This window comes from Salarias fasciatus, chromosome 20 (assembly GCF_902148845.1).
Source record: "Salarias fasciatus chromosome 20, fSalaFa1.1, whole genome shotgun sequence".
In the NCBI taxonomy this organism is placed as follows: domain Eukaryota; kingdom Metazoa; phylum Chordata; class Actinopteri; order Blenniiformes; family Blenniidae; genus Salarias; species Salarias fasciatus.
In genome coordinates, this window is record NC_043764.1 from 15,574,450 (window position 1) to 15,596,640 (window position 22,191).

The window sequence follows — 22,191 nt, forward strand, 5'->3', positions numbered from 1 at the left end:
TTTCAAATATGCTTCAAAAGAAATATTAAAAAAAACAAATAAACTCATGAAACAGACAAAAACGACAGTACCCTCAACTTTATATTTAGTTGCACAACCTTTTGAGGCAATCACTGCAATCAAATGTTTCCTGTAAATGTCAGTGAGACTTCTGCACCTTTCAGCAGGTACTTTAGCCACTCCTCATGAGCAAACTGCTCCAGTTGCCTCAGGTTGGAAGGGCCTTTTCCAGACGGCATGTTTCAGCTCCTTCCAAAGATGTTCGACAGGATTTAGGTCAGCTTTCATAGAAGGCCACTTGAGAATAGTCCAGTGTTTTCCTCTTATCCATTCTTGGGTGTTTTTAGCTGTGTGTTTTGGGTCATTGTCCTGTTGCAAGACCCATGACCTGCGACTGAGATCAAGCTTTCTGACACTAGCAGCACATTTCTCTCTATAATCCCTTGATAGTCTTGAGATTTCATTGCACCCTACACAGATGCAAGACACCCTGTTCCAGATGCAGCAAAGCAGCCCCAGAACATAACAGAGCCTCCTCCATGTCTCACAGTAGGGACCGTGTTCTTTTCTTGATATGCTTCATTTTTCCTTCTGTGAACATAGAGCTGATGTTCCTTGGCAAAAACTTCCATTTTTGTCTCATCTGTCCATAGGACATTCTCCCAGAAGCGTAGTCGCTTGTCAACATGTAGTTTTGGCAAATTCCAGCCTGATATGATTTGTGTTCCTCCTTGGTCGTCTTCTATGAAGTCCACTTTGGTTCAAACAATGACGGATGGTGCGATCCAACACTGATGTTCCTTGAGCTTGAAGTTCACCTTTAATCTCTTTTTCTGGGATATTTTGTTACCATTCATATTATCCGTCTCTTTGATTTGTCATCAGTTTTCCTCCTGCAGCCACGTCCAGGAAGGCTGGCTACAGTCCCATGAATCTTGAATTTCTGAATAATACGTGCAACTGTAGCCACAGGAACATCAAACTGCTTGGAGACAGTCTTATAACCTTTACCTGTAACATGCTTGTCTATCATTTTCTTTCTAATCTCCTGAGACAACTCTTTCCTTTGCTTCCTCTGGTCCATGTTGAGTGTGGTACACTTCATGTGACGACCTGTCGCCCTCTATATGAGCCACTGACTGATTACTAGATTGTAGACACCTGTGATGCTAATTAGTGGACACAGCTTGGACTGACACATCCCTTTGGTCACATCATTTTCAGTCTTTTCTAGGGGGACCATCATTTTTGGCCTGTTTCTTGAGTTTATTTTTGAAAATAATTCTGCTGAAGCATGGTTGAAAAGCAAAGTCTGACTTTCATTAGTTAAATTTCATAGAATTTTTATTTATCATATCTCTCTTTTTCACTATTATTTCAAACAAAAAAATATTAAACCATTTTGCATTTGAGTGCCTGCCTCATTACTCGTGTGCAGTTTTAAATCCAACAATCATGCAAAGTGTAGACTTAGAAGAGATCATCTTCACAATCCGATATGTGGATTAAGTCATCTCTCAGCTGACTGAAATTATTAAGAAGAGCCTTTCTCTCTTCTTTCTCTCTTCCTATCTTCCCTCAAAAGCAGTATCTCTAGCGGAGGAGCTTTAAATTGCTGAATCATATTTTCAAAGATTATAAAAAATATCAAGGATCTGCTAATCCTCAATTTTTTTTTAATTAAGATTTCCTCACCTGCAGTATTTTTACCTTCAGGACTGGTCAGATTTGGGCTGAACTGCTCATGGCTCCTGACACTTTCTCCTGGAAGAAGTACTTGCATCTTTGAGCAGCGAGCCTCCTGAATTTGGACTGTTTTCTTGCTTGATCTGCACCAAACAAATGGAAAGATTTTCCCACCATGAAAACTCCACAGCACCCGCCACAGAGCTTCTTTCCCGGACTGGTTTTACAATAATGGCCATTATCATGGGGCTGTTCTCTGTGGCAGGGCTTATCCTCAACATCCTGGTGATTGTGATGATACTGAGGAACAGACAGCTGAGGCAGCCACTCAGCTATGCCCTGGTTAACCTCGCCATATGCGACTTGGGATGCTCTGTGTTCGGAGGCCTTCCCACCACAGTGAACAGTGCCATGGGATACTTCAGCCTGGGACGCCTGGGCTGTGTGTGTGAGGGGTTTGCTGTTGCTTTCTTTGGTAAGTTTGGCACTGTATTTAATTTTCCATAAAGGGAGATTTAAAGTGAAATGTTAATTTTCTATTCAGACTAGAATAGAAAATGTGTTTCGAAACTCTATAATAGGCCTTTGTAGGATTATTGATGCACTGTACATCTTGGGTCAAATTTAACATAATCAGTCAGTAATGTTGGATAAGATGAGAAAGAAAAAAATTACTTTACACTCAAACATGTTTTGTCGTTTTCTAAGCCTTGTTAACAGAAGTATACAAAAAAAAATCATAAAACTTTCACTGAAATCAGCAAACAAGTGTTTATATCTATATTGTTGTTGTCAGAAATATTTTGCCATCTTTATAGGACACAGCAAAATTTGACATTTGAAAAATATATGGATTTGTTAATATGACGAAGAGCGAAGGATTCCTTCATTACAGAAAACAATCACAACAATGCAAATGTATTTTCTGTCATCCAAATACATTTGGTTAAAAGACATATATTCTCTCTTGTAGGTGGCCCTGGGGCCTGAATTGATGTGTAATAAACATGAAAAGTTTGCTTTTTAATTTGATCTTCCTTGGAGATTTTTTTTCTTTTTTGTACAATATTACAAAATGTCCCCCATTTTTACTCCAAAAGATAAATTATAACATCAGAATAAATAAAAAATTGCATAATAATTTGCAGCTAAAAAAGAGGTTGTTTCCACTCATGTCTTTTCTCCCAGGTATAGCGAGTCTGTGCACAGTGGGAGTCATCTCTGTGGAGCGGTACATCGTGGTGTGTTATCCCATGGGAGCTGTGATCTTCCAGACCAGGTACAGTCACGGCCATAAGGCTTCTTCCTTCAGAAAGCCGTGTTTCAGTCCGTCTCCTCTGTCCTCAGGCATGCTGTAGCAGGAGTGGTCCTGTCCTGGGTCTGGTCCTTCGTGTGGAACACCCCTCCTCTGTTCGGCTGGGGGAGTTATGAGTTAGAGGGCATCAAGACCTCCTGTGCCCCCAACTGGTACAGCCGCGACGTCGGAAACATGTCCTACATCATCATCTACTTCCTCCTTTGCTTTGCCGCTCCGTTCTCCATCATCCTGGTGTCCTACTCAAGACTCCTATGGGCGCTCCACAGGGTGAGCGACGGACGGGATGAACATTTCCCATCAGATTCTATCATACTACAGAGCGTTTCTGGTGTTCTGGTGTCCCACAGGTGACGAAGCTGCAGATTTCTGAGGACAGGAGCACGCAGCGGGTGGAGGTTCAGGTTGCTCGGATGATCGTGCTGATGGTGTTGGCTTTCCTCATCACCTGGCTGCCGTATGCCGCCCTGGCCCTCGCCGTCATCATGGACTCCGGCCTCCAGGTGGACCCTGTCATCGCCAGCATACCGGTTTATTTTGCTAAAAGTGGCACCGTCTACAACCCCATCATCTACACCTTCATGAACAGACAGGTGATCTATCGTCAGCTGTATTTAATGTAACAAAGAACAAAAGATAAGAAAAACAGTTCAGGCTTGTTGAAGACTGACCACATTCATTTGCTTTTGTGTTTCAGTTTCGAGGAAATGCTGTTCCGACTGTTCTGTCTGCATAAAACTCATCCATCCATCCATCATACCGCTTCATTCAGTCCATACAGTTACTATGTTATTAAAAATATAAACATTTTGTCAGTTCTGTGGCCATTTTGCTTGTGTTAGACTTCAGGCCTGTAGATGTAAATCGTGGAACGTTTTGGTGAAATGCAACAAAACCTTCACAGTCACGTATGACGAGAAAAGAGTAACTACATGGTTTTTATTCTTTATTTAGGTGTACACATCCGCTTTGCTTCTTAAGGTCTGTCCTCATACATGGTATACACCCCTCACACACCTGCAGACCTTTTCCATTTTTATGGCTTTCTTTAATAATAATAAAATAAAATAAAAAAAAAAAATCATCAAAATCAGTGTCATATTATACTTCATTCCAGCCTTTTGGATCCAACATGTTAATCAGCAGAAAAACAAAACAAAATAAAAACAAAACATGGGAATTATCCTGTTATGGTTTTTGTCAAGTCTCACAGTTTGATCATTCACAGTCATTTCTTCCATTTTTCCTCAATAAAAACAAATGCAATCATACTCATCCTATTACCATGGCTTTTTATTGATTACAGAAATATTGCTATGACTTTTATTAAAGAAAAAAAAAAGGGGGGAAAAAAAAAAGCCAGAATGTGAGTAGCTGTATAAAACCTGTACACTTCTTGTATATACAGAGTGAGGGAACATCTATGTACATGCTACATACCGTCACACTCTGACAGACACACACCTGGGATCATTCCATCCCCTCTGACGACTTGCGTTCGAAAAAGATGCCGAAATGTCCCAGAGTTGGCGTCTCCCACCTACACTCACCAGCCATCTTGTAGATACAGTACATGTTGATGTTGACAGGCTAACAGATCGGTGTGTGTGTGTGTGTGTGTGTGTGTGTGTGTAACAGCTGTGTGCTTGGAGGACTGACTTTGGTCCTGTTGTTTCTGGCAGAATGAAGTAACAGCAGCATTTAAGGACTGTGTGTCTGAGTGCTTCGAGTCCTCTTCAAACACTCAAGAGATGTCAGAGCTACGCATGAGCTTCTGCTGCACGACACAACTGCAAACCAAGTCCGCAAACGCCTCACACTGCCGCTGCTCAGTGTGTTTCCACGGTCTTTACGCTATTTAAGGTACATCCAGACGTGATGGTGATAAGGTTAGGTCTCATGCAAGACTAAAAAGGAGGTATTCCTTTTCCAGCAGCAGTTATTTCACATACCTATTGAAAAACACGCGTGTTCAATGCAGAGACATGCTTTACAGAGATGGCAGGAGGGGGACATGGGTAAGGTAGTTTCAGAACAGCAACATTAAGGTCAAATCAACACAGAACGAAGGACAGAGACGGCCGACGCAGAGAAACTCTCTCTCTCCTCTTCGCAATACAGTATCTGATGTACTCCTCTCCGGCGGGGAGACGTGCGAGACCGCCCGCACCACACGGCATCGAAAACACAACTCTAGCATTAAGTCCTGAGCTCAAGGAATGTGCAACACGTCCCCAGCCAGTCACCTACTGTAAGGACTGAGAACAGCATCCTGGAATTATCATTGCTTCTGCTAATAAAAACACATGATCATATATACAGATTTCTCTCTTTTTTTTTTTTTTATAAAAAAAAAAAGAAGAGTAAAATAAATGCACAAAGGTCTGGGCAGGACAAGGCAGGGTTGTTGAATGATCTACTCATGATCTAAAGAGGTAAAATCAGACCACCAGACAACAAATCGAGACAACGGGAAGGGGTGTCTAAGAACACACAGGTGAGGGTTTGTACACTTGCGTCGCCCCCGTACTTCAGCGTCGTCCTTCTCGTCTACTGCAACAGAAGCGTCTTACAAAGTGGTGATTTTTTTTTTTTTTACAGCACATGAGAAGGTGACAAACGCCGACTACAATGTATTCAATTCCAGAGCAGTGAAACGTGCGCGACATTAGGTTCACACCTGACGCTCGGCGAGCCGCTCTGACTTCTTTTTGGTTCGTCGATGTGATTTCGGTAACACCTGGAGTGTGTCGTTTCACACCCTGCGCTGCACGAGCGCGACCGCTGAGGTAACGTCACCCTGACCTCGACTGGACAATAAGGTGCAAAGGCTCAACTCTGTAAACTCCGATTTACACACTCATACCTTCCAGATCAAATGTGTGTGTGCGCGAATATGTGTGTGTGGGTGGGGTTGGGGAAGAGAGAGAGAGAGAGAGAGAGAGAGAGAGAGAGAGAGAGAGAGAGAGAGAGAGAGAGAGAGAGAGAGATTATGTGTGTTGCTTTAAAAGGGTCAAAAGGCCAGGGTTAGGAGTCAAGGTGCAATTTTTAGTCTGGTATCAGGCTGAGGTGTGTTATGAAAAAGCAGAGTTTTACAGCTCAGTCTCTATATACAATAGCTTCCAAAAAAAAAAAAAAAAAGTGATAGTGTACCTCATCTCTGTTTCTGTGACTCCTCCTTCTTTACAGCTCACTGATACAGCAAGTTCTGTGAAAACCGAGTCAGCGCTCGTCCTGAACGCTGCCCTCTTCTGGACAGCAGTGGGTGTAGTAGCAGCATCAAGGAGAATCTAACACTCTTCCACTTTTCTTCCAGCATCACACAGTTTTTTTTCTTTGTTTCTTTATGTGTTTTTTTTTTTTTTTTTTTTTTTTTACAATTAAGCAAAGTCTCTATTCTTAAGATATTATTTCTTCAGCTGTGTGTGTGTGTGTGTGTGTGTGTGTGTGTGTGTGTGTGTGTGTGTGTGGCAGGGTCTGTGCCACTCCTTCTGTGTGCGTCTGTTTGGCGGGGCCAGTGAATCTACGTCTGACGACACGGCTCCACGTGTCAGTGTCCTCCTCCTCATCCTCTTCATCCTCCTCCTCCTCCTCCTCCTCCTTCGGTCGTCTCCCCACCAGCACTAAAACAACACACTCTGCCTTCTGCTCTTCCCTTGGGCTGAGGACACACACACACACACACACACACACACACACACACACACACACACACACACACACACACACACACACACACACCACAGACAGACAGGGAGAAGAGACAGACAGATATGAAAATAGCATCTAGAAATGATTTGAATGCAAAATACAAAAAAAACACACCACTGCAAATCTCTGCACACGACACAAAACAGACACTACAGGGCCAAAAATGATTGAAAATGTTATGATTCAATCACAGATTACCTGCTAAAATCAAAATCCTTGAGTAAAAAGAGAGTGAAAAAGTTTAAAGTGCACCGAACCACAGATGAAGAAGCCAATTCTTACATTTGAGCGCCGGAAAGTATAAATGTTCAAGCAATATTCGAAAAACGGTGCTTTGATTATTAGCAAAGCTTCATTAAAACTTATAAAAGGACTGGTAAACCTTCACCTAAGTGAAGCTGGATAGCTGTGAATGTTTTCGTACATGTTTCATCAATATCATCAACCTGACTCCACACTAACTTAAACAAATTCACTTGGATATTTTTCTTGAGTAACTAAACCGACATCCTGGAGATGTGAAGAGATCAATAATACCCAAATACTTCTGTTTGAATTTAATTTAGGCACACGTTTAACCCTCTCTGGTGTAGAAGAGGGATTTGAAAGAAAATCCAGGATTCAGAAACAAACAGCAGAGGTGATGAAGGACACTTTTGGCCATGTAGTGTAAAAAAACATCAGGCTCATAGTAACTTATAACAATGACTGTGTGGCCTAAGGTAAAATCATACTTACCAAAAACTGAGACACACATTAGTAAAATAAACGCAGTGAAGGAAAAAAAAAATCATTCAGAGCACACAAACTATGAAAGCCACACAGCAGAAAGCCTTCACTTACAGATGGAATATACGGCTACATCTCTCTCTGCAGAAACCTAAACAGGACTGCAAATGACAGCCATTAAACGACTCTGTGTGTTTTTGCTGTAGTGCACAGAGCGTGGGCCCTCTGAGCCCCGACATGAGCGCTGGGCGCGGCCGGCTCCGGGAAAAAGGAGGATTAGGTGAGTGAAAGCAGAGCCGGCAGGTGAGAGGAATTAACTCAAAGAGAAACAAAGAGAAGGGGGATAAGTCGGACAAAAAAGGATGGAGGCTTAACCCTTCGTCTGGAAAGTGACCGTATCTGGTGACCTGTGCATCATTTTATGCTTTCTGCTAAAGTGAAAGTTGCATATTGAAAGAAATATGATAACAAACGGGAAAAATATTTGGCTTAATAATTTGATCAATGTCTTTTTTTTTTTTTTTATGCCCAATTTGCTTTCTTAAAAATATGGATAAATTGTGCTGGGACATACAAACCGTTCACAGTACGGTCACTCATAATAATCATAATGTGTGTTGTGATGGAGGACGGTGCCGCTGTATAATATATGGGCAATCTTTAGGCCCATTTATAGATTTTTTTCTTTAGTAAAAATGGTGAAATATGTGTTCATTTGTTCAGTTTTATCCTACTTTGCCAGCAATTTGTAGGTATTGTGTTGTAGGTGTGTCATTGTGTATTTCTGTGAGCTGTTCACTGGAGAAATAACTTCCTGAATCAAGAGTTAAACAGCGAATGAGGTGTTTCAGTTCAAAAAAATGCAAAGAAGGAGGTGAAACTAAATGGTAAAGAGGACGGCAGAGCGACTGAGAGAGTCTCACACACACACACACACACACACACACACAGAGGCGACTGTGAGGTGGAAGAAGAGGTAAAAAAGAGGAGTGGAAGCACACAGATGACAGAGTGAAAGAGACAGTATTTACCAGAACGGTAGGGGCCAGTCAGCCAGTGGAAGTGGAGGAGAGATTGTGACTCTGAGCCCTGGGATTGGCTGCCTCTCTCTGGAAGTACTGCGAGGGTGCGGAGCCTAGCTTATGGGCCATCGCTTTTTTTTTTTTTTTTTTTTTTTTTAGGGGTCAGGGAGAGGGGAAGGTTGGGAATATTGAGGTGTTATGGAGGAATTGGAGTGGGGGGGGTACATAGGGGGGAGATTAGAGAAAGGATTAAGGAAAAGATGGAGAGTGCAGAAGGAGAGAGCGTGGGTGCCGAGGGGAAGAGACAGTTTATCAGAACATGACAGGGAGGCAGAAAGAAAGAGATGCACACAGACTGAGATAAAGACAGGAACACTTGAGCAACTCCACATGAACGCTGAAGGCACACCGAGTACGAACGGGTAAAGTAGAGAGGCTCGGGAAAAAGGCAAAACCTCCACATCAGCTCAAAGGTCGGCTGCGTTACGTAGTTTATTGGACTTGGCTGGATTAGCATTTATTATCTGGGAGCCACGGACGTCTGTAATAAAGGTCATGACAATCAATTAAATACTTTAAATTACACTTTTATGGGTATTTCAGCTATAGGACTAAAAGTCATACGGGCTGGAAAATGGAAAAATAGATTTCCTTATATTTAAAAATGTTTCACAGCGTGTGGTGGCGTGTTGTGAACGTCTGACTTTGGGAGCCACATATGGTAGACGCATGAAACTGTGTGAGACGAGACCACACAGACACATGAGACATAGATGTAGAGCGAGCACAAAGAGAGAGAGAGAGAAGAGGAGACGACAGGGAGGAAGACCGATCCTCTCCTGCTCTGAGTTTGCCTCTCTGTTTGTTTCAGTTCGGTTTAATGCTGTGTTACTCACTTGACTCCGGATAGACTGAGGATCTCTTCCCTGGATCTTTCTGCAGCTGAATGCCTTTTACAGAGAAAATGGACGCAGCTGCAAAGGAAATGAGGGCGGTGAGAGTGTATCCGAGCGTCTGTGTCGTATAGGTTGATGTAAAGTGTTTGTACTCACTGTCAGCCAGTGTTTGAACCTGATCCCCAAAACTTCTGAAGTAGGAGTGTCTGAGGGCCTCCTCAGCTGAGACGCGCTTCTTCGCCTCAAACTGGGGACAAGATACACAAATTAAAATGACATAAAGGTTCTCTATGATGTTAGCATGCTACATTTTTGTTTTGTCTTTTTACCTGTAAGAGCATTGAGAGCAAGTCATGGCCGTCATTGTCTATCCTGCGTGACGAAACAAGAGAGGAGGTTAAAATTCAACTGAAATTCAAATGCTTCAACAGTTTCTTCGGGTTTTCGAGCTGCAGCCTGTACCTGGGCGCATGGTTAACAAGGGGCTCCGCACGGTACAGGGGGAAATTATACGTCTTAAACTCTTCACTGGTGGTGATCCCAGGCCAAGTCTCTTCTGTAGGAGTGCCTGTGGAAAAACATCAACCTTTGTTTGATGTCCCAGGAGTGTAAACGACAACAGACGGGCACATAACAACAGGTGTGATGCACAGACGCCGTTCTGAATCCCCTCCGCAGGCTCACCCAGGATTCGGAATATGAGGTGAAGCTCGTCCTCGACTGTGGATCCAGGGAAAAGAGGTCTGCCCGTGATCATTTCATAAAAGATACAGCCAACACCCCTGCACAAGGGAAAGAAACAGTGAATCTCAGATCTGTTTAAAACACTGAAGTCACTTAAACATTAAAATAAATGTGTCACTTATGATTACAATAGTTAAACTGCCTCAAGAGGCCGTTCCAGTTTGATGCAGACTTCATGCACTGCTTAAACATGTCAAACTTGATCTCACAGTGATTCAGAAGACAAGCTTTCAATGACATTCATAAAATATATATATTAATATAACTGAGGAGCAAAATCATCTTCTCTACTGCTTTATCGCACTTTAAAGTCACAGAGAGATCAATCAAATACATTAACACTGAAGGTCATTTCAGAAATCATGTCGTAATAGTTCTCCTTTCAGTGAGGAACAGATAAATTATGCGTTTCTTTGCGCTCCATCTATTTCATCCTAGGCGTATTATAAAATGTGAGTATTAAATGAAAGAATTCACTTGAGAAATATCTTCAGTCTGATTTAGTTGCAAAATCTTAGGATGATGAATATATATATGCTGTATATATTTTGTAAACACACGCACACACATACACACATTACTTTGGTGTGTTAATATTCTGTATGTTTAAGTGTGTCTGCTCACCACATGTCAATAGGAGTGGAGTACTCGGTGGAGCCCAGCAGAACGTCTGGTGGCCGGTACCATAATGTCACAACTTCATTGGAGTAGGTCTTCGTAGGCACGGACTTCGCTCTTGCTAATCCTGAATCCAGATTTTAAAAAAAAAGTCAAATTTTTTAAAATAAACTGTTTTTCAGAACTAAGGGTCTTCTCAGATAAACATGGGGCGATTCTAATCTTTAAATCACTGATGAGCACAAAATGAGTTTTAAATGTTATGTAGTCTAGCTATTTTAATTCATATCCCACACAAAAATAATCTACAAACACTCTCACACAGGACTATTCATTATTTAATGTTGTTTTTCTTCTTTGTCCTGAAGAGGGCAGTATTGGGTGGTATATTTACAATAACTATGGCGTCCTGTGCAGTCCAAGAAGGCTTTTAAGTGGTTGAAATCACAATTTCAGGATTAAAATTCACAGGCCAAATTTATAGAAACAACAATACAAACTGAGGAATTTCAAGCATATATTGAACCTAATGGTTTTCTTTTCACACTTCTCCGTATATGACACGTCGATTCATAAACATCACCACACATTACCAAAGTCCGCCAGCTTCAGCTCTCCTTTCTCATTGATGAGCAGGTTCTGGGGTTTGAGGTCTCTGTGCAGGACCTTTCTTCTGTGGCAGTACGCCAGACCTCTTAAGAGCTGGAATAAGAAGATCTGAGGAGGAGAGCGAAGGGGTGAGAGTGTCTTCAACAACCAGAGAACACATGCATTTTTAATCCCGCGGCGCCGCGCACACGTGTAACTCTCAAGTACCTTGACGTTGTGAACGCTCATAATGCTCCCGCAGTCGTCCATGTATTGCTTCAGGTCTTTTTCCTGAGGAAAGAAAGAAAACAAAGAAGTGCAGACGTGTACGGTGATAAAATACGCCCTCGCTTTGTGAACCTTGATGCGAACACTCACCAGGTACTCAAACACCAGTGTGAGGCACTTGTCAGTGTGGATAATGTCGTGAAGAGTGACAATATTGGCGTGCTTCAAGTCTTTCAGCAGAGACACTGCGGGAGGAGACGTGTCAGTCAAACAAAAGGCCAACTGTGCACAAGTAGCACGGTGTGCACACGTCACGCTGACTTCTTCTCTGCCATTCCAGCATCACATGCTGGAACCCAGCTGACGGCGGCTCGGTACCTTCTCTGATTGCAGTGCAGGGCGCTCCCTCCTCATGCTCCAGACGGATCTCCTTCAGAGCGACCAAATTGTCTGTTAACTTGCTTCGCCCCTTAAATACCGTAGCGTAGGTCCCCTAAAGAGACGGGAAACGCGCAAACGAGTTTATACAAGACATCAAAATGAATCACGCCTGCACTGACCACGGGTGGTCCAGCTCACCTCTCCTAATTTGTCCAGTTTGATGTAGGTCTCCAGTTTCCCGAAACCGATTTCAGACTAGAAGAGGACAAAAAGAAGAAATCAACAGAGTCCAGTTACATTCGGGGGTTTGAGGGATACACAACGGTATACTGGCTATAGTTTAAGCAACATTATAGGTGTGAATGAGACTCTGTAGGTGTTGACGATGTAATTCAGTTTCTTTATTTCTTTTGCTACAAAGTTAAGTCATAGTTGCACTTTTATATGATTTGTCTGGAGGAAGTCATTGCTCATGTAACGACAAACAATACGGACATTACATATTTATTTCTAAACATTTCTGTCGATATCCAGAGGGGGATGCTTCACATCTGTGCCTGAATTAATCCTGCAGCCTGTTAATGAAGGTTTAGCTGTATAATGTATGTGGCCCCTGGGTCTCCAGGTCATGAATTATAAATGGCGGCGGCTCCGTCAAGCTGTGATACCCACAGGCCTGCCGGGGTCCGTCCCTCCTTCTGACACTTTTCCTCGCATATTTGTCTATTGCTGTGAAGAGCATTATCTGTGTTCATCCCTGTAAAGCCTCTCGTGTGTGTGTGTGTGTGTGTGTGTGTGTGTGTGTGTGTGTGTGTGTGTGTGTGTGTGTGTGTGTGAAGGGGGAGGGTCTCCAGTGACCAAGTTAGCTGATGAAGCATGTGATCTCTTTAAAGGCTTGCCCAAAAAAAAAAAAAAGATTAGAACAAGCTCAGATGCAAGATGACATATTTATAATCAGAAAACGAACGTGTGTATGATATGTCCAATTTTTACATTTGCATAATTTTTTTTAATAATTAATGAATTTAGATATCTGTGAGTTCACATTTGAATTAAATGTCATTTAGTCAGCCTATAAAATTTGAAATAATTTTAGAAAGTAGCAAATTTAATAATTCCATTCAACAAAAACTGTCGCTAAAAGAAAGAAATTCCTCCTCTCTGCTTGCACCATAAGCACCTTCCAGCCTCTGGGACTGTGTGAGCGCTCTTCTCGGTGGCACTGGGTTCATTTCATTTCTAATGCTCCAGTGAGCTTACTCAGCAGAACTAGGTCAGACCAAGTTTTAGTGGCAAAACTAAAGCAACATAAAACCAAACAATATGTGAATGTGTGCCTCTCAGCCTGCACAGGGACTGAGGAGACACACGCAATGATCCACTCACAGCAGGAGCAAAAAAAAAAAGAAAATAAAAGAGAGGAGAAATGTTGTCAGGTCTGTGGCTTCAGCTGCACTATGGTGGCTTCACGTTGGATAGATTTATGTTGAGAGGAAATGTGGAGTGAGGGTATTAAGTGGGGGGAAAGAAAATGACAGGCTTCAGTAAAGAGAGGCTGCGTCTGGTGATGGGAGGAGAAGAAGAACGGTTTCATTAACAGGATTTGGTCAATCTCCTGTGCAACCGAAACGTCCTGCACTGTTAACATTTTCCATGTGAGTCTGAAAACAGAAAAAAAACTGGATTTGAATGAAAAGACTCAACTCGTCTTCACCCATATTTAGTTTTCTCTATTTTTTTGTATCAGTATGTTGATGTTATATAATAAAACGGGGTGTAACAAAGTACATAACTTGTACATTTGAAGGCATAAGCTACTCTCCCGTCATTGCAGAGCAGGACAGGTTAAATATAAGTGAGCGTTGCGTAATATGATTAAGCATTGTGCGTGGAGATAAAATGACGTGTCATTCATCAGCCTCCTGGAACGCTGAATCCCACGGGACCGCTGTGAATAATTGATCGTCGACGGGCAGCAGCCATGAACGGAAACTGATCCCGACCAACTTCACTTGCATTACACTGGAAACGGTTCAACCATCCCAAAGGATTCGGTTTCAGGCGAACGCAGCTGCCGTGGAACGCCGGACCCATGTTTTTGTGTTACGGTAACAAATGGAAAGCAAACCAATAACACAGAGAGCATCACGCCAGGCGTCAGACTTTTACAAGTATTTTGAAGTTATGTGCGAATGAGGAAGTACATGTGGTTTTATCATATTTTTTTCATGTGACACCTGCTCGGTCCCTGTCACTAGGTCTCAGACTGATCGAAGTGGAGGAGTTAAAACCTGAGAAAGATCTCGGTGTCAGAAATGTCACTGCGCTGCACGATCTCCACTCCCAAGAAGCTAAAATGCTTGATAAAACTGTTTTCATCTCTTTTTTTTAACATTTATCTTTGCTTGGAAAGCTGTTGGTCTTTTTAGTCATCTTTATATCTTTTTAATCACGATCTGCCATTCTGCTTTGAATCCTGCACTTTCTTTCTCTTATTCTTATTCTCTTGCATACTTCAAGGTGTCCTGAAGTGTAATCTTAGTCCAGAGAAGAGCTGCAGTTGAGTCTTAAGACTGCGGCTGAATTATTCATCCGTCTATTACATCACGTACATACAACAACCCTAAAGATAGACAGCGACACGCACATGACGACAAACCCGGGAAATCTCTCCAACCACTTTATGCTGTAAATACCGAAGCACCTCTACTGACTGTTCTGCTCTCCTCTATTTATACATCGCATACAGTTCTTTGTTCTCAATCTAAAATATCGACTTTTATGTCTGTTGGCCTCCTGCAAAAAAAAAAAAAAAAAAAAAAAAAAGGAGCATCATTAAACAGCCTGGAGCAGGGAGCTGCAGGCAGGGTTGCGGCCCTGTACAATAACTCCATTAAGAAATGGTTGATGGAGGGTGAATCCTTACACTTTCCCATAGAACATCAAGGCTTTCCGTAATCTTGTTAAGAGTAATGTATCGGCGAAGCAGGCAGAATTTGATTTAAAACACTGAGAGAGTGTGTGAGGAGAGGACGGCGGAAACAAAGAGCAGTGCGCTCTCGCTCCGTTCAGTCATGTATGAAGTGAAACGCGAACGTTTGAGGCACGGCGGAGACAAAGAGCGACGTGGGATACAGTGTGACCAAACTGGAAACCAGAGAGCAGAGGAACTCCAGCAGCAACACAAAGAGATATAAAGGGCCGCGCTGCATATTCATGAATATCTGCCTATTTTTCCCCACTGATCCCCTTCTGTATTTGTAGCAGCAAACCCCTCCCCCCCAAAAAATCATACCCATAATGCTCCTGGCCTGGATACATAATGGAAAATTTATCATTCATCCCCCTACTGAGCCATTGTAAGCTCTATAGCATAACTTAGCGTGTGTCTGGCAATCATCGACATTTGTGTGGTTGTGCGTGCGCGTTTCAAACAATATAATGGCCTCAGTCAGCGAGGACGCTAATAGTTCATATTACTTTGGTTTCCAAACAAAGTTGCGTGAAAAGAGCCGCAGCTAATTGTGGAGCAGTTCAGCCGGTTTGGGCTTCGCACACAAACATACAGAGGAACACAGTGCCGACTGACCAGTGATGCGCGTCGTAGCCTGCGGCTCATGGGCTTGTCGAAAGGCGGGCTATTCATGGCAAACTTCTCCAAGTAGCCCTCCGGTAGCCTGATGTCAGCTGGGAGAGACAAACGCTTGTTTATGTCCTGGAACAGAGAAAAGAAACCCCACAGAGAACAGAGAGAGATTGATGAAACTGGAATTAGATGATATGCTCATAGGTTTCCAAACACAACTGTATATTCATACATTTTCAGTAGCACTTTGTCTAACTGAGAGTCACGGGTTGCCGGAGCAAATCCCTGCAGATTAAACTGTAGACGGAGGCTGATCAGTGGCTCATCACAGCACAAACAAACTCACATTGACACCTACAGGCAGGTTAGAAACACCAGTTATCCTCAAATGCGTGTTTTTTTGGACTGTGGGAGGAAATGTAAGGAAGTATGTAAGTATGGAAGGAGTATGTAAGGAAACTCATGGATGCAGAGTAGAACGTGCAAACTCAGCACAAAGTACCTCAGACTCAATTCAAGAAGATTTTTTCAAAGAGGCCAAAGTGCTAACCACTACAGCACCAACAGGACTGAATCTGGCAGTGGAGAAATACACCTGGAATTTCCATTCTACTCTTTAACTGAACACAAGCTCATTTTTATTCTCCAGCAAAACGCATCCAGATATATTATACAGCAAGAAGAGTTACACGTCTTTTTAAAAAGGAAAAAAAGCTGAAGACGCATCATCCAGTTAATCTAGGACTAAACTCTCTTTCATTCTTTCACTCCTGCAATTTTTTTCAAGTCAAACAGTTTTGGCGGCTTCACTCGAAACGAAGCAGGTGTTCAGATGTAAATGACCTGGTTGAATGAAGCATACAAAGATTCCATAAATACCGGTAAATGTCTGTTAAATGTGGAGTGGGAGTGTTTACACTTTTAGGTTTGGTCCGATAATAATAATAATAAAAAAAACACATCCCTGTGCGATTGGGGAATCAGTGAGATCCATTCGGAAATATGTGAATGCTGACATTTGCACACCACAAACCCATTTGACTTTAAAACTAACTCTGCTGTGGTTTAACTGAAGCTCCGCTGGCATCTAAATGCAGGATGGAGCAAAAACAAGTGAACACACCAAGGGATGAAACAGGCTTCGGTATCTTTACAGCAGAACTGGTACACAAGGAGGAGATTTTCATTTTTTGGACACTGTATACATTTTAGAATCTGTTGGTGAATCAAAGATCTATCAAGCATCATATTGGCATTCAGACCGACACACAGCATCTCTGTGGGAGTGATGCAGCAGGTGTACCACATGTCCTCTTTGAACCTTTAGGTTTGATATTAAAGCGCAGATGTGGCAGATGTGTTTATTTTCTTCCTTTTGAAACACGAACAGCCCCACAGGTGATCACAGTCCCACGACATTAACCCACCCTCTAAACACTGGCAGGCACTTGTCAATGTCAAGGACGGCCTTCATCTGCGAGGATGACTGAAATACAACCTCTGTTCCAGGTGTCCGAGTGAAAGACTGATGGCGATTGGAGTGACGGCTATAACTCCAAAGTGTGGATAAAAAGCCAGATAGAAAGCACTGACTGCATGAGGGGACAGATTTTTAAACACAGCCCTGCTGAGGGTGAACATAGAATCACAAACAGAAACACACTTTTGATTATTAGGCATAGGTGAAACAGTTATCTAACTTTTAATGTACAGTTGAAAACTGTTTCTCCAGACAACACATTTAGAGGAGTTTGGGGCTTTCACTTTGGAATTTTCATGTTCTCACACTGTGAGTTCACTGTGTTTGAGGCTACTCAAACTGCTGACTCTGAATTTCTTCTGGGTCTGACGGTCCCTGCAGGTCTGAGCTGGATCCCGTGCAGCCTCTGTATTTAGGTCAGAGGAGTATTGTTCTCAACGTAAACAGTTCTGGAGAAACTTTCTCTTTCTGGGTATTGCTGGAATACATTTTGTGTGCGCCTCTTCATTCTCCACAGTGCTTTGACGCTATATATTAACCACGTACAGCACGCCTGTCGGCGAGGTGCCAATCACGCATCGTTTCCATGACAGCGGTGCTTTGGCCCAATCCCAAAAGCCCCACAGTGTGTGTCCTCAATATGTGTTTACATATGAACAGTAGTGAGAGGGTGTGTGTGTGAAGATGAAAGGTAGAGGGATTTCACGCCTGTAATGGTATTATCGGAGCTCACTGGCTAACATAACAACATGCACCATTACATGCAAACCCTAGCCTGAAGTGTTCTGATACACCTGAAGGAAACGCTCCGGACTTGACCCACTGTCTGCAGCTCGAACATTTCCTAAAGCTCTGCTGCGTGCCTCAATCATAAAAGAGCACAACACGACAGAGGAATGCAACAGAAATGTAATACGGTACAAAACACGCCACATGTGCAAAGGCTTTCTTCAACTCTTCTGCAAATACGCCTCACATCATGCACACTTTATGATGAAAGGGACTCCTGGTGACCAAAACAAACAGGCCTGTTGTATAAGTGTTGGACAACAAAGGACACAAGTTCACAAAAAAAAACACGAACCTCCATGCCCCCTTACTGACTGCTGGAGAATGAATACAGACCAACATATAAACACACGCGTGTCCCCATACTCACAATGCAGAACAGCTCTAGTAGCTCCCTCATTGTCCTCCTTAAACGTGTTTTCCTATGCACTCACACATGCGCTTTCAACGATGCATGTGCCTCTGACCTGATACATGGCTGCACACGCTTGACAGAGAGAGTCAGAGGGAGAGAGGGAGAGAGGGAGAGAGAGAGAGGGCTGGCACTGTGGTAGAGTGCCATCCACATGCTTTGGGAAGAGGAGGGGAAAAGGGGAGGAGGAAGAGGAGGAGGAGGAGGAGGAGGAGGAGGAGGAGGAGGAGAAGGAGGAGAGCAGAGAGGAATGGACAGATTCCTGAGGGGAGAAAGGCAGATGGGGGAAGGGGTGAATGGAGAGGGGTAGTAGAGGGAAAACACTGTTTTAACACACTCCTGCAATCATTTTGTCCTCTATCTCTCCTTCTTCTTTCTTTCTCTCTCTCTCTCATCCTTTCCTCAGCCTTGCTCCTCTAGATTGGCCCTTTTCTCTGTCAGGCCAATAATTATTTCTACAGGCATAATTACTCCCTCGCCGCCGTGGCGTCTCCTGCCACTCTGCCCCTCCGTCCCCTGCTCTTTCTGTCTCTCCGTGGTAAACAGCCTCTAAATTAGTCCCTTCCACTAGTCAAAGTCTGTGTATCTCCAGGCATTTCCCATAATACTGCTGCGCTCATCACTCTGCGACTCCTTCAGAGACACACACACACACACAGCTTGTGCAGCCAACAGGGAGCACACACTCATGGTGAGACAAAGCAGCAAACAGCACAGCACAGCGGCCCTTACATATACTGGCAAAGCAGGACGTTACACCAAAATCATTTACAGTTTACTTTGTCCACTGTGGCGTCACAAACCCCAAAGAATAGCAATATGATGGTGAAAGAATTTCTAAATTGAAGGATTTATTTGGCATTTTTAAAGATGTCACTGTAATATGGAGCTTTCGTGACTGGAGAATTGAAACTCAACAGAGCAGAGTGTGTGTGCAGAAGCAGGAATGCAGGTGAGTCAAAGCTCGCAGTACCTCATTGGAGATGCGCCGATGGTGGTTGTTCCTCATGCGGACCCTCACTGGACTCTGGACCTCGTCGGAAGACGTGCCGGACGCCTGATCACTCTCCCCGTCTGAGCCCATCTTCACATTTTCATGCACAATTCCTACAAAACACACACAAGCACAAAAATCAGCGTGACTTCTCTATTGTCTGGACTGTGACAAAAACCCGGCCTGCCATGTGCCAGTTAATGGAGTTCAAGCTTCAAAGACAAAAAAGGCTGTCTGTACTTGTTTCATGTCATCTTTGTAGTTCACTCTCTAATCAGAAGGTCTTCTGTCCTTTATAAAAAAAAAAAAAAAAATTCCGTCTTTATAAAGGCCTTTGTTTTGTCTCCACCCCCAGATGATAGTTTGTACCACCAGCCGTGCAGGGCCGCGATCAAGAGTGTATGAAATGCCACGGGTAAGATGAGGAAGTCAGAGATCAATATTATTGCCCTGCATGCAACGGGAGCTTTCCCGTCTCTGGCTGCCCCACACACACACACACATACACACCTTCATCCACCTCAGAATCCATCTGATTAATGAGTCACGGTGCAGCAGACAGGACTGCCTCCTTCAGTGTATGAGTGTGTGTGTGTCGGGAGGGGGAGGGGTGTATCTCTGGCTTTGGGAGTCTGGGTCATGTACAGCTCGTACAGTACGTGTTGGCATCTGTGTGTTTTCGGTGTGTTTGGCAGGATGAAACCAGGACTGGCAGATCGTCCTGGTAACATATTCCCACAACACAGCAACGTCTACTGTTTACACCAACAGCAGAAGGAGGGAAGATTAGGGAGACTGTGGGGGGGATTGGTTTTTTTTTTCCTTTTTTTAAAAGAGAAGAAGTGATGAAGTGGAAAGAAAAATAAGTCCCCTGAGTGATTGTGACACCTCAGCCGTGGAATTAAACGACTCGGGACCAGATAGGTAAAGCTATTTATTATTATATTGCAGCGTCTGTCAGCCGAGGAACATCTGAGGTTCACTGTAGGTCACGTCTCTGTATTTCCTTTGTGTAATCAGCATTAGAAATCAATGCAATCAGACTGAAATGGCAAATCACAATAGCCAAGATGCTCAGTGAACATAAAATAAATAAATTAAAACATAAAAAATTTCAAAATAGATTTTTGTTTCATCATTAATTTTCATGAAGTCTTCATTTGTTAAACAGTTTTAGAACGGCTTGCCTTTATTAAGCCTCCACCTGCAAGAGGCTGATGTTTAAAATGCATTAATGAATCCCAGAAGCAGTATCAGTAAACATAAATCAAATACGTAACTATAAAGATAAGGTTTTATAGGTCGACCTCTTTATTCCACGTGTGCTTGGTTTAACGTGTCAGTCATAATGTCACTTTTCATAATGATTTTTTTTCCCCCCTGCTCCATAATGTCACATCGGTGTTCATCACATTGCCCTCTCAGCTCTCAGCAGATCACAGACCCCCTGCCTGGACCAATTAACCAGAGCAGCAATAATGTCAAAGCAACTCTGAATTAACCGACTGCAGGATGTTAATGCTGGAACGTAGAAAGAAAATCTCATTGATCTCACAAATTTCATAAGGCTGCACATGGAAGATGTTAGCTATAGCTCACCAACACTTTTGGTTTACACTGCATGAAACACTCAAGATGTTACCCTTTCACTGTGCTTTCACATCCGAAAGACCCTCAAGCCCAGAATCAAACCGGGGGTTTTCTTGAAAACTGATACACTTTGATAAATTTCTCATCTGTTAGAGATCCTTCTAAAACAGTGTCTGGAATATGAATGCATCCTGTGATTGTTAACAACTTCTTAGTTAGAAGGGAATGAGAAGAATGAGCAAATTCAGGGAGGTACTTGATAACGGGGTGAAATCATCCATGATGGAAATCCAAACTTAATTTAATTGGTATCATAGATTTTCCCTACAATGCAGTTAGCCACTTGCAACCACTTAAATCCATCATACCAGACTGTATTCAACCAATAAACTATCTGTTGTCAAAAGCAGCATATTGCTCATTAGTGAAACACAACCATCTGTGTGCATCAACAGTGAACCACTTGTTTAAATCTCTGAGTCATGCACAGCTTGTGCCCCCAAAGCCAGACACACAGCCTGACATAAGGATGCAGGAAACGATTATCCCCCGATAAGGAAACTGAGTAGTAGGCTGTTGTATCAAGAGTCAAGAATCAGCCTCGACAAACCCAGATGGTGAAACGTTAAACTCAAGGTAACCAACACCGGAGAGGGGAGAAACCGATCCCGGGTATCTCCATGTGCGCATGCATGCACACACGCTTACAACAAGTGAGTATCCAGTAATCCAGACTTATGTCATGAGTCTTTCTCACTTTTCGAGCGCCCCGGGCCTTGTCTGTTTGTGTAAACAGCGAACTTGATGAGGGTGGGTGAGGCAAGACGACCCGATCTGGGAGGAAAATTCCATCACCTGAACCCAAAACAAGAGACCACAAAAATGTTCCCCGAAGACAAAACTGCGTTCGGACCCCACTACTCACAGATACTGTACCTAAAATGCACTTTTTCTTTCTTTTCCACAGAAGACAAAGGGCAGACGGTAAATGTCGCAGGCTAACACTGCCTCCGTGTGTGGAGACAGGCTGGCCTAGTTAGGGCTGCTCGCTCCCTGCTGGCTCGTCCAGATGAGTGAGCGGGTTTCTTTTCGGAGGATCCTCACCTCAGCCAGCTCTGCATGGATTCCACCGGGTGGGAAATTCATCTCCGGCACATGAAAGCGGGGACTTAAATATGGTGAAAAGGCCAGTTGAAAGGATGTTGAAAGAAGCAAATAAAGTCTAAAGATTTGCTTTAAGAGCTCTTCAAAGAGCAGCAGAAATATTGGGATTTCCTGCCATAAGCCATCACTTGGCAGGGACAGGCTGTGGGTTCAGTGGGCCGCTGGTGGAGTTAATAGTTACTGTCCAGATCCACATTACACACTATTATTACTCCGGGCTAAGGCTTTGAACCGAATCCTTTCGCTTCATTTTTTTTT

The 22,191-nt window shown here is 43.1% G+C and overlaps 2 protein-coding genes across 9 annotated transcripts in view; one reads left to right on the forward strand and one right to left on the reverse strand.

Annotated features, from left to right (window-relative positions):
• The first annotated feature begins 1,842 nt into the window (after positions 1-1,842).
• Positions 1,843-3,737, forward strand: LOC115408763 (parapinopsin-like). The gene is made up of 5 exons (XM_030119671.1): positions 1,843-2,161; positions 2,875-2,965; positions 3,034-3,271; positions 3,352-3,594; positions 3,699-3,737. The coding sequence occupies exons 1-5, from the start codon at positions 1,843-1,845 to the stop codon at positions 3,735-3,737; spliced, it is 930 nt and encodes a 309-aa protein (XP_029975531.1).
• The window catches only part of LOC115407808 (cyclin-dependent kinase 17-like), a 35,371-nt gene continuing 16,075 nt past the window's right edge, over positions 2,896-22,191 (reverse strand). For 2 of the 8 annotated variants that reach the window (XM_030118310.1, XM_030118314.1), the window contains 14 exons: positions 19,159-19,292; positions 15,508-15,633; positions 12,117-12,173; positions 11,916-12,030; positions 11,688-11,782; positions 11,538-11,600; positions 11,315-11,438; positions 10,728-10,848; positions 10,044-10,141; positions 9,822-9,927; positions 9,689-9,731; positions 9,516-9,606; positions 9,360-9,437; positions 5,361-6,662 (listed from right to left, as the gene is read on the reverse strand). In XM_030118310.1, coding sequence (XP_029974170.1) covers positions 6,625-6,662; positions 9,360-9,437; positions 9,516-9,606; positions 9,689-9,731; positions 9,822-9,927; positions 10,044-10,141; positions 10,728-10,848; positions 11,315-11,438; positions 11,538-11,600; positions 11,688-11,782; positions 11,916-12,030; positions 12,117-12,173; positions 15,508-15,633; positions 19,159-19,292 — 1,289 coding nt within the window. In that variant the 3' untranslated portion in view covers positions 5,361-6,624. Of the gene's footprint in view, positions 2,908-5,360; positions 6,663-7,826; positions 8,595-9,359; positions 9,438-9,515; positions 9,607-9,688; positions 9,732-9,821; positions 9,928-10,043; positions 10,142-10,727; positions 10,849-11,314; positions 11,439-11,537; positions 11,601-11,687; positions 11,783-11,915; positions 12,031-12,116; positions 12,174-15,507; positions 15,634-19,158; positions 19,293-22,191 lie in introns of those variants that run through there. The other 6 variants (XM_030118313.1, XM_030118312.1, XR_003933701.1 and 3 more) reach the window with 5 other exon arrangements.